This window comes from Cucurbita maxima, unplaced genomic scaffold (genome assembly GCF_002738345.1).
Source record: "Cucurbita maxima cultivar Rimu unplaced genomic scaffold, Cmax_1.0 Cma_Scf00012, whole genome shotgun sequence".
In the NCBI taxonomy this organism is placed as follows: domain Eukaryota; kingdom Viridiplantae; phylum Streptophyta; class Magnoliopsida; order Cucurbitales; family Cucurbitaceae; genus Cucurbita; species Cucurbita maxima.
In genome coordinates this window covers 114,345-129,087 of record NW_019272028.1, presented here as the reverse complement: position 1 = coordinate 129,087, position 14,743 = coordinate 114,345, and the positions used below count along the sequence as shown (strand labels likewise).

At 36.2% G+C, this 14,743-nt stretch overlaps 4 protein-coding genes and 1 long non-coding RNA gene across 8 annotated transcripts in view; 1 reads left to right on the top strand and 4 right to left on the bottom strand.

Annotated features, from left to right (window-relative positions):
• The window catches only part of LOC111487143 (vacuolar protein sorting-associated protein 52 A-like), a 15,157-nt gene extending 13,659 nt beyond the window's left edge, over positions 1-1,498 (bottom strand). For 2 of the 3 annotated variants that reach the window (XM_023134401.1, XM_023134402.1), the window contains exons 1-4: positions 1,108-1,498; positions 842-917; positions 483-577; positions 210-267 (exon numbers count right to left, since the gene is read on the bottom strand). In XM_023134401.1, coding sequence (XP_022990169.1) covers positions 210-267; positions 483-577; positions 842-868 — 180 coding nt within the window. In that variant the 5' untranslated portion in view covers positions 869-917; positions 1,108-1,498. Of the gene's footprint in view, positions 1-209; positions 268-482; positions 578-841; positions 918-1,107 lie in introns of those variants that run through there. The other variant, XM_023134403.1, reaches the window with a different exon arrangement.
• A 1,276-nt stretch (positions 1,499-2,774) lies between these two features.
• On the bottom strand, positions 2,775-4,875 carry LOC111487453 (phytolongin Phyl1.1). Of its 2 annotated transcripts, none has more exons than XM_023134858.1 (2): positions 4,601-4,875; positions 2,775-4,280 (listed from the first exon to the last, which is right to left on the bottom strand). In XM_023134858.1, exon 2 carries the CDS (start codon positions 3,985-3,987, stop codon positions 3,160-3,162), a length of 828 nt encoding a protein of 275 aa, XP_022990626.1. In that variant the 5' UTR covers positions 3,988-4,280; positions 4,601-4,875; the 3' UTR covers positions 2,775-3,159. The 2 variants fall into 2 exon arrangements, with proteins under 2 accessions (XP_022990626.1, XP_022990628.1); XM_023134860.1 differs by having other exon boundaries at positions 2,775-4,258.
• A 768-nt stretch (positions 4,876-5,643) lies between these two features.
• On the bottom strand, positions 5,644-8,179 carry LOC111487454. The gene is made up of 6 exons (XM_023134861.1): positions 8,032-8,179; positions 7,748-7,839; positions 7,259-7,329; positions 7,031-7,136; positions 6,789-6,921; positions 5,644-6,001 (listed from the first exon to the last, which is right to left on the bottom strand). The coding sequence occupies exons 2-6, from the start codon at positions 7,825-7,827 to the stop codon at positions 5,852-5,854; spliced, it is 540 nt and encodes a 179-aa protein (XP_022990629.1). The 5' UTR covers positions 7,828-7,839; positions 8,032-8,179; the 3' UTR covers positions 5,644-5,851.
• A 402-nt stretch (positions 8,180-8,581) lies between these two features.
• On the top strand, positions 8,582-10,403 carry LOC111487455. Its single transcript, XR_002719073.1, has 3 exons — positions 8,582-8,784; positions 8,912-8,994; positions 10,128-10,403. It is a non-coding gene; the product is annotated as an uncharacterized LOC111487455 (long non-coding RNA).
• A 2,407-nt stretch (positions 10,404-12,810) lies between these two features.
• LOC111487452 (probable carboxylesterase 18) lies at positions 12,811-14,104 on the bottom strand. The gene has a single exon (XM_023134857.1). It carries the CDS (start codon positions 14,050-14,052, stop codon positions 13,042-13,044), a length of 1,011 nt encoding a protein of 336 aa, XP_022990625.1. The 5' UTR covers positions 14,053-14,104; the 3' UTR covers positions 12,811-13,041.
• Between the last annotated feature and the right edge of the window lie 639 nt (positions 14,105-14,743).

The window sequence follows — 14,743 nt, the reverse complement described above, 5'->3', positions numbered from 1 at the left end:
AAAAAAAAAAAAAAAAAAAAAAAAAAAAAAAAAAAAAAAAAAAAAAAAACCCAAGCTTTCATTAAGGCGAATGAAAGATTCTAGACAAGTAATACAAGCTAAATGGGGAAAAGACACTACCACAATGTAAAATGCCCTGATAACGATTTTAAAGATAAATCTCTCAATAATTTTAAAAAGAAAGTACACCAAAGATTGAAATAACTTACATCATCATCTTTACATTCCTCAAGCTCTTGCTGCAGTCCTTCCAATGAAATGTCATCACTGTAAAACGGATCAAATTGATACCACACTCAAATTCGGTGATTCAATAGTAGAAGGTAATAAATATAATAACCAAATAAACTCATTATATTCTTCTTAACTAACGAAAATCTTAGCCCACCATGCAATTGTGGCATTAACATTGTTAGGATAGCTGAAGAAGAAAATATTGCGTATGCTTCATACAGGAATAAGAAACTTGAGTATGCACCTACCTGCAAGCATCCTCCTCAACATTCAAGTCCCCAACAAATGATTCCAAGTCAAATACATTCTTCTGGGCCTTGTTGGCTTCGTCATAAGAGTGACTCTGCAGTACGTAAAGAAACATAACAAAACATTTAATAAATTCACTGTCCAAAACTAAATTGTAATCGAGCTTGTTTTTAGTTAACATAACGCAGCTCAATATCCATGATTAAATGTAGATACATTCATAATCTTCACTTTTGAAAGATCTTGTAGCAGATACCAACACCCTCACCTTACGAGTTTAGGTACTAACTTGGTTGAATGAGAATAATTTTCCGGAAAGTTCGTAAGATAAACTAGAACGGAGATTAATTTACCATACCACATGGTCAATCGCGGTATCGGCCATCCCTTCCGAATTGGCCAAAGAAGCTTAACAGACAGTCCGCCAGCACGATCTAGATTCACCACAAACCAATCGGGTCATGGAAATACAAAGCCTGAGCTTCTAACATTCACAATTAGCGATCACTTAATCATTCACCAGATAAGAAAATGACCGTCGAGATCACAGAAGGGTACGCATCAATTTAAGTACAAATGCAGAATTGCATTTCACTTTAAAATAGTAGCTAAATTCACACTGACCCGATACCTCGCATACGTTTGGAGAAGATGGAAGAGATGGAAGGATCCGGTAGGAACCAAAGGGTTTTGCAGATCAGAGAGGGGCTCGAGGACCGGAGCCGGCAGAGCCGCTTTGGCGCTTTGTTCTCCAATTCCTCAGTTACGCCTCAGAATTACGAAATTAATCTGAACCAACCGAAACAACTGGATGTCGGTGATTTCTTCAAAACTGTGGAGAGAATGAGGAATGTCTTTCTTCTCCGGACTGTTCGTTTGATTGGAAGAAAGAGAATCAGCTGATCTTCATGTATCGTCAACAACGTAGAAAGCACAGCACCCGCGAGAAAGGCTTCTATTTACTCTCCAACGATCTTCCTCTTCTTTTTTTTTCCTTTTTCCTCAGTTTAGATTTTTTTTTTCAAAATCTATGTATACTCCTTACTTACCATTGAATAGGTAAAAACTCTAAATTAATAATAGATTCTAGTCAATTTATACCTCTAATTTCATTTGCAAACTGATAATAATATCAGTTAAATTCATGTCGCATTTTAAATAATTAATAATTTGATTCATGAAGACAACTTAAGAGTTTAATTGATAGTGTTATAAGTATATACATGTATAAACTATATTTTAAAATAAAATATAAAAAATGATGTCAATTCAAATTTATTCACAACAGAAGTAAAGTAAAATAAAATTAGTATTAATAATAATAATATATAGTTGTCAAAATGGTGATACACTTAACAAAAAAATCATCATCAACTAAGTCTATTGTTAATATATATATAAAAAAACAATACAATCATAGCTTGATGAAAGATCACTCATAATATCGATGATTAGTTGCCTCTATGGCCATTTACTATGTGGCTTACACTATACCAACTGTAAATTGTTTATAAAGGAAGTCCAAACTATTTGAGGCCTCTACAAATTCTGAAATAATCCATAATCCCATCAATTCTTGGACTTTCTTTTGTTTACTCTAATAAATTTAAGCGACTTTTAATTAAACAAAATTTGTGAATGTTTCCATTATTTAATTTAGAATGATAATTGGGCATTACCATGTTGTCTTAGTGCACGCATCATTAGATTTTTTTTTTTTATTTTATGTTATTTCAGTGGTTTTTTTTTCTTTTAGACTTTAGAACTAGTTGCTTGTTTACTAAAGCATTTAAACAATGTACTATCAAAATAAAAGGTTTTTTTTTTTCTTTCAAATCACAAGAATTAACATATTTATTTGGAATGCCAAATAATTTCGCTAGAAAATATATATTGAAAGAGAAAAGGACCACTTGAGTAGAAACATTCTTATAACTCCCACATAATATCAATGGATTCAAGCTTCTCTGTCCATCCGACCGTTTTTGTTGGAAGTTCAAAAGGAAGAACCCATAGCCACATCAAATGAACCAAGAGGGAAATCAAATAATATCAAATCAAGACCCTTCACCATCTTGAATCTCCAAAGTGATAGATACCAAATTAGTAGTATGGCATGGGAATGAACATGATCAAAGCCACGAAACTAGAAAGATTTGGGATGTTTGTAGATACAATAACTAATGATTAATATTATTAAAGGTAAACATTGTCAGTCGAGCACAAAAATATATACTCTTGACTAGAAAATCGAAACCTCAAAAGCGTTGAACTCAAGAGAAAAAAAGAGACAGGAAAACATAAAATCACTTTTATCATATCCTTCCACACTCAATTGAGGTGAGGTAATAGCAAGGCAGGTACATCTTAACAAGTGAAATATCATTATCTATTACCAGCCCAAAACAGATATCGCAGCAGAAGTAACTATTAAGCAGCAGAAATCCGCAAGTATATCAAGAATTCTCATACCTATTAACAATTCGTATGCATATACGTACAACTTTTTGATTCTGCTGTAACCTTTTCAGAAGTGTGAACTCAGTCAAGGCCTTCAGAAACACTTTCTCCACGTTAACAGCACTGACACTTGATCCAATGGTGATATATCTCCCTTGCTTATCTCCCCAATTGCCATCTTTCAAGGTCTATGTCCATGTACAAATAGATAAACTCTCAGCGGACACAAGAAATTCCATTACAGATAATCAACCAAATGACAAACAATATCAGACACACAGCAGCATCAACAGCAAGTGCAATCCTCACATGACGCCACCACCTTCTCCGGATGCTTGAGCTTGATCTCCTCAATGGATTGATGTCTTTCTCCACTGGAATTGAAGACCCCGATCCACCCTGATTACCAGATTCCAACGAAACCGAATCAACCTTCAAACCTCTATCTGTAGACTTTCTTTGCTCCTCCATCTCAATACCTCTCATTGTAATCACATGGTCCTTTCCCTTTTTCTTCTCTGGTTTGCTTAACTTCCCCAACAGAGGGGCTTTCGTGGAAGCCAAAATGTCAGCTTGGCCATTCACATTACTCGGAGATGGAGATAGGCCATTGTTCGAGGAAGGGGTTTCAGCTATCCAATCCTTACCGCTATTGGAGACATTCTCAAGAGAGGTGATTAATTTACGAATTGCAGGCAGTAACTGTTCCTGCAGACTAATGAAGTTCACAGTTGAGAAACTCCCTCGTGAACCCTTCCTTGCTACCTTTATGAATTCATCTCTCAACTGCTCTAGAAACTGAAGAAGAGCCTGATTACCAATAACTTCATCAGCAATTGCAAAATAAATATACCCTTCTTTCATCAAGAACCCATAAGCTTTTTTACCCAATGTCTCAAAATACCACTTGTGAAAGGGAGGGGCACTTTTCAAGCATAAATCAGCCAAATTCTCAATCTCCTGGTCACCATTACTATACACATAGAGCATACGTTCGCCCCTTGAAACAGAACAGTAGTAAATTTTGCTATGATCCGGATTCATTTGAAGAATGGAAGATTACCAGCAAATTCAGCAGCACCGAAGCAACTCCTAGAAATCAAGGCTAAACAAACTCCTTTCACTATCCACCTTTCTTTTCAAAGTATCTGAAATTCATCAGTCTGGCTTTTCGAGCGACAAGATAGCAAGTAATTTTGGCGAATCCTTCCAGAAACCGAACAAATTGCAAGTAAAATACCGGTAACAGATCCAAAGCAATTGAAGAAGAGCTGATGGAGTTTTACTTCTTTCTATGAATTCAGAAGAACAAAACCTGCTCTCCTAAGTTGAATATTCTGCCATTAGAAGATTAAGACACAGAAAACAAGTTGAGCACAATCGATAATACAGATTGTCTTCAAATGCACGAAGACTTCCAAATAAGAAATAGTACAAAAGTAAAATGGAAAGAGATTAACAGAGACCGACTCAAATAGCAAATAATCAAACTAAACAAAAATCAAGCCAGTAAGTAGTCAACGATCAAGCAAGTTCAGCTCAAGATTGAACAAATAAACAGCCAGACCGTCAAATTCCATAACTCTAGCAACTGAACTGCAGGACAGATTCTAACTAAACATTGAGTACACCACAAGCGGAAAAAAAAAAAAATCACCTCTAGCAAATTTCCACCACCGAGAGAGAGATCGCGAATTTCTCTCCACCAAAACTGGTCTCCGAATCATTCAGAATCTGAGAGATAATGAACAGGGAAGATACCGGAGAGGAAGCTACGAAGAGAAAGTTTACAATTTGGACAAATCGGTAGCTTTCTCATTTTTGACTTCCCCGCTGGCTGTAGGACTTGGGCTGAAGAAAAAAATCGGCGAGGATGTTTTTTTTTTTCTTTTCGAGGGAATATGGAAACACGCGCGCCTTTTCTGTCTTTTTTTTTTTTTTTTTTTTTTAATTAGTTCTCATTTCTGAAATCTGAATTTATGCAAAATCAATATTTGTTGAGCTTTGTAGCGTTTTAATTTGTGTGAGCCAACGTAAGAACCAAGAAAGAATTCCTGTTTTGCTTCGACGGTAAGGAGGGCATAAAGATCAAAGTGGCTTTTAGTTTAAAATGAATACTCAATTATTTCACATTCTAATTTTAATCTTTTTCAAATTTATTGGATTTTTATCACTATAATTATTATAATTGAAGAAACTGTAATTATCATATCCTTTTTTCTTTATATAAAAACTATCATATTCATTTTTTTTTTACACAGAATATGCAATTTAATTATTGTATCTATTTCCCTATAGAAATCATGTTCACCCTATAATGAATTTGATGTAATATTTTGGAGAGCAAATTTTATTATGACATTTAATTGAATAACAAAAAAAAAAAAAAAAAAAAACAAGCGGGGATCGATAATGCTCATCGGGATAAGAGTTGAACTTTCTAAAGGAAGCCATCATAAATGTGGAATCAAGATAGCCAAAAGAAAAATGGATTTAAAAAGAATCAAAATTACGTTTCTTATAAATCTTGGGAACATATTATTTATTATACCACCAAATACCATTAAGACGACGTGGTCCATTCAAGTTAAGATGAAATTATTTCATGCTGGCCCCTCGGTTTCAGAATTTGGAAATTTCAAAGCTTTATTTGGCGAAGGCATAAGCTACAACATTTTACGTTCACTAAAACAACAACGCAATGAATAAGGGACTTGCAATCACAGTTGCATCCTGCAAGCTTTTATGATACTTTGATCAAACTTTTATCCACAAAACTGTGTTCATACAAAGCGAAGAAGCAACTGAAGGCCATGGTAATACATTTATACAAAGAAGGTTACCATGTTAAATGCAAATGGGCAGTGTTTAGAGGAGGAGATGCGCCATTTCTGGGATTCTTATTAAATCAGTCATCCCTCGTCTTCATTTTGACGTCAGATTGTGAACGAGGTGAAGCTGCAGGGCTGAACTTGCGAACTAAAATCTTGAAGCATGGCAAAAACAACAAATATCCAATCCCCAGAATTAAGGGCGCAGCAACAGCCCATCCCAACAACTGCCAATATTGATTTTTTTCAAAAAAAAAGAAAAAAAAAACCAGTTTACTAATCCTTATTCAACAAAACAACAATGTACAAATCATATTAGAACTCAAGGTTAGAAACCACGACCCTCCACAGTAGTATGATATTGTCCACTTTGAGCATAAACTTTCATGGCTTTACTTTGGGTTTCTTCGGATGATATTGTCCACTTTGAGCCTAAGCTTTCATGGCTTTACTTTTGGTTTCTTCGGAAGACCTCATACCAATGGAGATGTATTCGTTACTTCTAAACCCATGATTATTCCCTAAATTAGTCAACATGGGACTCCCTCCTAACAATCCTCCCCTCAAACAAAGTACACTAGAGCCTCCCTTGGGGCTTATGGAGCCCTCGAACGGCCTCCCTTAATCGAGGCTCGACTCCTTTTATAGAGCCCTTGAACAAAGTACACCATTTGATCGACACATGAGTCAGTTTTTACTACACCTTCGTGGCTCACAACTTCTTTGCTCGACATTTAAGAATTCTATTGACATGACTAAGCTAAGGGCATGACTCCAATACTATTTTAGGAATCACGACTCTCCACAATGGTATGATATTGTCCACTTTGAGTATACACTCTCATGGTTTTGCTTTTGGTTTCCCAGCCTCATATCAATGGAGATGTATTCCTTATTTCTGAACCCATGATCATTCCTTAAATTAGCCATAAATTAGCCAAGATGGGACTCCACTCAACCCTCAAAACATCAACACTGATATTACTTGATATTAGTAAGTAGAAGAAACTTTACCACATGAGCAATACTCGATAGAACTTCATGTGAAGCTTGGCCACTAAAAACTTTCTTCAAGGCATCAGGTGTAAGTGGGAAACTAGGTCTCCCGGAGAGGGCTTCACCAAAACGCAAGAAAGGCACCACCAGACTTCAGAGCAAAAATTAAAATCAATAGAACTCTGACTCAAGAAACGCATCCATATACAAATAATGAGCAATTCTAGTAATATAAATTAGGGAAGGCATATGGTAAGTACCTCAATTCTAGAGGGGTAGCAACAAAATTAGCAAGCATCACTGTGGGAGCATGACAAAGAGATCCAAGAAATGCAATTGCAAGCCCGCATAGAAAAACAGTCACCCCTGTGTTAATGAAACATAAAATAAGATGTCGAATTATTTCAACATAATTTTACTTGGAAGTTAGAACTATCCACATAAACAGTAAAAAATGATTAGTCTGTGTATTGTAAATGAGTATATACCGCATATGGGAAACAATCCCAGTGTTATGCCAAGAGCTGCAGAAAATGCCAGTTGCTTCGGCTCTGCGCCCCTTTAACAACAAAACCAAGAACAGAGATAAAAAGAAGTTTTAGTAATGTATTCAAGGATTATCATCAGAGAATTAAAAGAACTTTGGAAATTTTATCTCATTGAGAAAGAATTAGCAAAAACAACTCCAAGAATCCATGAAAAGAAAATGGGGGAAAAATCTTGAAATAAATTAAACCAGCAGTTCTAATGTTTCTTCCTAGAGATATGCTTCTCATTCAATATTCAAAATCTTGAAATCAAAATATGCTACCAAAGAAAGACGAACTGTAAAATGAGACGCAATAACAGATCCTCAGAAATTCCCAAGCCAAATTATACCAAATGAAGAACAGAATTCCTCGAATTCACATAAAAAAAATCACTGCTCAATGAGAAATAAAATATTTCACAGTTCAAATGCGCAGTGGAGGAAGAACCTCTGGAGGATTTGGAGGAGGGGATCGACGATCTTCTGGTTAAACCAACCGGTCGGGCGGGTATATCCTACGGTTTCCATCTTCGCCTTCGACTAAATTAAAAAAAAAAAAAATCAGAAATCCTTGTTTCGCCTCAGAGCCTCAATCGAAACAGAAAAACGAATCGAATACAGAAATTTCTGGGAAAGCTCTATATATCTAACGGGACAAAAAACGTCAATTCTTTTTCGTGATAGATTGCTCTCCAACTATGTTTGGTCGGGCAATCATGAAAGAATATTAACCTCTCTTTCGACACTACGCTTCCTTCCCCCTTCTCGGAAGTCCAGAGAAGAGAGAAAAATCTTCGGAGGACCACCTGGCGACCAGATTAGGGGGGGCAACCAGTAATTTGCGTACCGCCCTGGTTTATAGATATTCTTATTTAATTTTAGCGAAATTAATCAAAATTGTAGGCATTTTTATCTCAAAAATAGTCTTAAATTGTTAAACTTTTAATAAATTTTTTTACTTAAAAAAAACCTTTAAAAAATAATAAAAAATAAAAAATGTTTATTAGTATTATGTTTAAAATATAAGAACAAATTTTAAAAAATATCTTTAGAAAAAAAAATTATTATTTTTTGCATCAGTATATAGACATACATAATTTATTTATATTTCATATCATCCACTTTAACCTTGTGTTTAATAAATACGTCAAATATTCAATTTTCTAAAAAGGTTAATATATATATTAAATTATTAGGCAAAAGTTGAGATCCTATTATGCATGTAACTGAGTTATTAAATATCAATTACCAAACGGTGAAGTCACAACTTTTTCCCTCCAAATTGATCTTATCGGAGAGTAGCGCGCGCCTCATGCCTCTCTTTCTTGGCTTCCGCTCTGCGTTCAGTCACATTCACCACTTGATGTGTCTCGGCACTGAACAGAAACTTGAACTAAATTACAGGTTACAGCTTCTTGCTCCTTGAACTGTCAAGGATGGAAGAGTATTTGCAGTACACGAAGATCTTGCGCTTACAAATGAACGGTACGTACCGACTCCTCCATCTCCAGAGGACTAAATCCAAGTTTTAACTTACAGAAATATATTTTTTTCGTGTTCCTGTTGGTTAGTAACACTAATTTGGATTGATTCTGTATCAAACTTTACTCAGACGTGGAGGATCAAGCTTTGAAGAACTCTGTCGAAGAGCGTATGTACTTTCTTACTGCTCAAACCATGGAGATTTCACTTCTGGTCAAGTCTCTACTTATAGTCTTCTAGTTCCTTATTTCTGCATCCGAACGTTTTTCCTTAAGCATTTAGTAAAATATTGAGAAGAGGTTAGGAGCCAAAAGTATTGAGAAGAGGTTATTGAACTATGCAATTTGGAATTTCTGGTTCTGTCGGTGGTGCGTGATGTGTTAACAGTGGTATAAACAATGATAGAACTTATACCAATGTTGCTGAGGACATCAGTCCAATTTCAATATTCTGAATCCGTTATTCCTGTTCTGAAATCTAGTCTATTAAGCAACCTTTGTTATAGGATTGGGTAAATGCTAACATGATTCACATAGAAGTAGGATTCCGCCTCTCAACTACTTCGCTTATCAATCAGTAATTATGGTTTATTTCAGCGGCCGTTTATTTGCACTCATGAGATTACATGGTTATCCATAGACTGCTCCAACAGCTGTAACTGCTAGATTTTGTACATGGATTTGAAGGGATTTAGTAAACGAGCATCCAAGTGATTCTTACCGTGACTTTAATCCAATATCTGTATATAGAAACTAGATATTTAGAGTATGCGTAGCTTAAATTCTACAGCTCATATATGAAAGTTTTTTCCTGCTCAGGTTCTAAGTAGAAGATTTCTGGATTTCAAATGTCATCATGGAAGTCCATTAGAAATTTTATGCTCAAGTTTCATCTTATGTTACGCTCTTAATGGCATTCTTATGGCATATACTTAGTTTGGCTCTAGATAATCGTTTCAATAATATTTTTCATTGATCACGATCTTTTCACTTTTAGCATCGTTTAGGTACTTCGTCCGTATTGTATTTGCTTTGAATGGGAATCAATCAAACAATCTTAAGAGATAAATATTAGGGCCTCGATCTTGTCAATAAAACCACCCCTTAGTAAATCATCACTCTAATTGTTGGAGCGAAGATAGTCGAAGTGTTCATTTTTTATGCTTAGTCCTTAATCACCAAACAAGTAATTTGGAGCTAAAAGATTGTGCTTGGGCCTGTCAATTTATTTATAAGAAGATGAGGCCGAAAATGTTTTGATCGTTAAACCATTTTTTCATTGTCTCTTTTGCAGATTGATCATTCCCTTACTGTTACTCCAAAATAAATGATTAGAATTTATTTCAGGTTAAACTTGAAACGGCTAAGCGAGCCAGTGAAACGGAAGCATCAGCTGATACGGTTGGAGGTAGTTCTTGACCAACTATCCCCCTATTCTCTACAATATGTATAATGGTTTTCTTCAAAATAGTTTTGCTTATAAGTAGTTTTGCAGTTCAGATTGAGAATGGATGATCGAGTAAGGTTCATGAGATATATGCAGTCCTAGGCCACAAATTCCATTTTTTCGAGTCAGTACAATAAAGCATATTTTGATTCTTACATTGGTAGTTGATTTCACACTATAGGAGCAGCACCTTGAACTCTGTACACCTAAATGTTCCGTTATATCATCCTTGTCCCACCTTCCGACTTAGCAAGCCTTGTCACTGTCGAACTGACATTCTCTGCTGCCCATCTGTAGTCGATGTGTGATTCATAATCTGCATCTGCTGCTGTATCTTGCCATGGATAATACAGCTCACTTCCACTATTGCACACCAACGTATCAAATTCTTGTAAGCCTAGTTGACAGCCTTTCAGAGCCTCCGTTGTTTCTCTTATGCTTAATCCTGTTAAAAAATACGTAGCCTATTCTTTTTTGTAATTGCTTCAATAAGTTCCTTATGTCTCACTGCATTGTCAAGCTCTCCGTTAAACTGGAATTATCCTTCTATGGAGAATCTCAAAGAAAATTCTTCCAAGTCCTTCAGGAAGACTCATGGGTTCTTCTGGAATTGGCATGATCTCATGGCGGGTGGTAGGATGGCAGCTACGATAGAGCTCAATGTGGGAGAGAGTTTTTGCAGTGTTCCGTCCATGAAAATCGGTGTATGTTTTTAAGGCTGTTCATACGACACTCGATCCATAGGTTTTTGTCAGCACCTACTTCAAAAGGGCATCTGCTATTGTTTTTTGATCATGTGGATCATTGAGGAGTCCATTGCGTCATGCCTGAGAAGGCATTATCAGTTTGATGATTGATGATAAACACAAATCTGCGTAGAACTAGAAGCGGCAGGGATTGAACATGGTATTGAAGAGCTTATTGAATGGTGCAGCTAAGGAAACCGTGGATCCAGGCATATTAGGGGAAGGTATTTGCTTGAAATTCCTACCTTCAAAGTACCTACTGGCATATTTGCATCAGTACTCGCATATTTGCCAGAATTGAACTGCATATCTAAGACTCACCCGCTTCTTCTTGCGAGTCAGGGAGCCAGATGCCAAATCCGCCGCACATGTTCTCACCAGTCTATTACTGCGTTCACGTTTATTCCTAGTTGCAATCACCGGTAAGTATAGTTATCTTATCAGTTTTATTTTGCCGTAAAAATAGTCTGCTTCCATTTTCATCTCTCTCTAATTTCATTTGATACAAAATACCAAAGCTGTCAAGTGAAAGTATGCACATCAACCTTTCTTCTTCTCTTTCGACCCTTCCATCTTTTTATTTTAATACAATGTTGTAAGATGGATCATTTTGACAGGGTTATAGTAAATATGTATGGGGAATATATTAACTGCTTTAGTTTATCATAGTTTTGGAAGCAATGATGATTTAGTTTAAAATCCTGCAATATTAACGATCTCATTATTAATATTGAACTTTGGTGGTAGATTAAATGAGTAATAAGCTTTTGGGCAGTGATTTAACAGGAAGGATACATTTTGACGTTTTTGCAGTGTTCTGCTTAGGAAGTTTCATCATTCACCCAAGGGAGTGTAGAAATCTGGAAGCAAAAGGATTTTCGTCTCATCAGGTACAAATCTCAACTTCCGATCTTGTGTGATTAAATTCCTATATGTTCTAGCAATTAACTGAGAGCAAATAAAAAGGTTACATATACTTCACCAAAAAGTGGCCATAAAGAGGCAAGTAAGAGTGGGGGAAGAAAAAAATATTGGTGCATAATTTCATGTTGATTAAATTTTATGGAAATAAATAACAATATGTAATTTGAACTCACACCTAGTAATTTGTTGAGAGTGGGATTTGAACTCGCACCCCTTAATCCTGCATCTTTTATATATCATTTTAATAAAATATTTTATTTATTTACATTTGTACTATCTATCATCTAAGATAACATAAAAGATGATTCCATATTGATTAAAAACTTTTCACTTTTTCTCCATCTCCACATCTAATAATGTTCCTTGGAGAGAGGGTTCAAGTTAAGCCATATGTTGCCTTTCATTATTCTGCTTTTGAGGGTATCATAGAATTGTGTCATATCTCGACATATATTTTTTTTCAAAATACTTTACTTTTCATTCATTTTCACATTTTCATCTTATGCCTTTCAAAGAGAGAGTTTAGCTCAAGCTATATGATCGCCTTTAATTACTCTTTTAAGGTATCAAATGCCCAAAAAATAATAATACATAAAGCTAAAATAGTCTTCTTGTACAACACTTTAATGCGTCTTCTTATAAAATAAAATTAAAAATAGTGTTATATTGTATTGTATTAAAAAGAGGGTAAAAAGAGGGCACTCCCTATTTGTCTTGTTCCAAAAAGAGAGGTATTAGGCAGGAAAAGAGGGGGAGTTTAAGAATATAGAAGAGATTTAAACCTTTGTGATAATACCTATCCTATTTAAAGATAGAAAAAGAATACTTTGAACGCATTATCCATTGAATTTTTCATCTTTGATGTCTATCCTGTATATGTAGGTTGATAGTCGTGTTTTATGTAAGAGTATTATAATCCCAAAATATTGGTAGGCATCACACAATTTATAATTCTTCTAATGATGTTACGTGACTACAATATTGTTTCACAAACTACCACACATCCATTTTGTTAGCCTTCCTAAAAGTACTAGAGACTTCGTTCCCTGAAATTTGTACGCCACGTGTATGAAACAAGAAGAAAACAAAACAAAAACAGCAAGTTTCTTGGTTCTTTTTTTTATTTCATTTAACTAATTCGGATTTAATTTAACAAGACCCTTCTGGTGAATTCTCTGGCGTCTTGCATCAGCATGGAATATTCCGGAAGATCTGAAAACCAACTAAACCCATGAATCCCATTCGGATACTCCACGACCCGAACCTCTTTACCCGATTTCTCCAGCCACTCACAGTACTCTTTGATCCGATCGCTTAACAAATCCAAGCCCCCATTCACAACAAGCGCCGGTGGTAATTTCAGCCCCGAAACATCGGACCCGGACCGAACCACGTTAGCAGCCGGGTGATCCCGGCTCGAACCGATCGGTAGAAACGCCTTCCAATACCAATCCGCTGTTTCCAAAGTCAGTCCACCGCCTCTCCCAAATCGAATCTCTGATTGTGTCCGCTCTTCTCCTCCCAAAAATGGCTGTATGGCAATCATACCTGCGATCCTAAGCCTCTTGAACTCATATTTCGCCGCTCTCACCGTCACGTGATGCACGATGTTACCTCCGGCGCTTTCGCCGGCGATGAAACAGCGGCTTATATCAGCATTTTCTGGAAGACTTTTGGCGATCGATCCTTCGTCGATTGCCTTCAGAACGCGAAATCCGTCGTCGTATGGGCTCGGAAATCGGTGCTCCGGCGCGAGGCGGTAGTTGACGGAGACGACAATGGCTCCGATTTCGCGAGCAAAATCGCGAGAGAACGAGTCGATCTGCTGGGAATCGGCGGAGCCGAATACAAAGCCTCCACCGTGGAAGTATATGATAACAGGCATACGATCGGACTCGGAACATGTGGGAGGATTATAAACACGAAGCCAGAGGTCGGAGGATGAAGAATCGAGTGTGGTGTCGAAGGAGGCGACGCCGCGAGTGGTGGAGGGAGGTACTTTACGGTCGAGTAGGCGGAGGAGACCGCGGTTCACTGTAAAATCTGATCGGAAAACATGTCGGAAAAGGACGGAAGTGAATAGATCGGCAAGCTTACGCTTGGATGGAAGGTTGGGAGATGAGGAAGGAGATTGAGTGTCGCCAGTGGAAGACATGCTGAAGGTATGATTAATATTATCGTAACCTCTGAAACTTTACTCTCTCGGCGTCCTCCTATTCCCTTCGTATAGTTGGCCAATTAATTGGGTATTTTATGTAAATTAATAATCTTCAAATACTATAGTTTCATATGAAATTAATTAGGTTATCAAACTGGAAGCTTCACCTATACTTTATTCTTTTATTTCCAAAGAATGTGGTATTCTTTGTGAAGGCGACAAGTGCCACCCAGTTGGAGACCCACGTTGGAGGGAAGAAAAAGCAAATTGTTTTACGGCAAGAAGGAGTCGGTTGTTCTTTTTCTTTTGGGTTATCCAGAATAGTGTAAAAGAGGGGCTTTCGTTTTCTTTCTTTCTTTCTTTCTTTCTTTTTTTTTCTTTAAAGTAAATTATAAATAAAATTTTATGAAATTATATATTGAAATTGAGTTAAAAATACTTAAAATATTTAAAAATAAATTAATAAAAGTTTGAGTTCATTATTTATTTATAATTTAATAAATGTTGTTTGATTCTTTTATTTTGATAGGCCATATTTGTTTGGTCCTTCGTCCCCTTCGAACAACATTAAAAGTGTTGTCCAGTGAATCTCCAATTTTCAGTTTGTAAATATATTCACGGAGAACTATACCTCATATTTCATTCAATTATAGTGAGAAGTTTCCCATATCTACCAGAATTGTTGACC

Excerpts from the sequence above, each read along its gene's own strand:
- LOC111487453 (XM_023134858.1), bottom strand. The coding sequence starts at position 3,987 with ATGAATCCGGATCATAGCAAAATTTACTACTGTTCTGTTTCAAGGGGC.
- LOC111487454 (XM_023134861.1), bottom strand. The coding sequence starts at position 7,827 with ATGGAAACCGTAGGATATACCCGCCCGACCGGTTGGTTTAACCAGAAG. Across the intron at positions 7,137-7,258 it reads GGGATTGTTTCCCATATGCG|GGGTGACTGTTTTTCTATGC; the intron begins GTATATACTCAT and ends TCATTAACACAG. Across the intron at positions 6,002-6,788 it reads TATCGAGTATTGCTCATGTG|TTGTTGGGATGGGCTGTTGC; the intron begins GTAAAGTTTCTT and ends CAATATTGGCAG.
- LOC111487452 (XM_023134857.1), bottom strand. The coding sequence starts at position 14,052 with ATGTCTTCCACTGGCGACACTCAATCTCCTTCCTCATCTCCCAACCTT.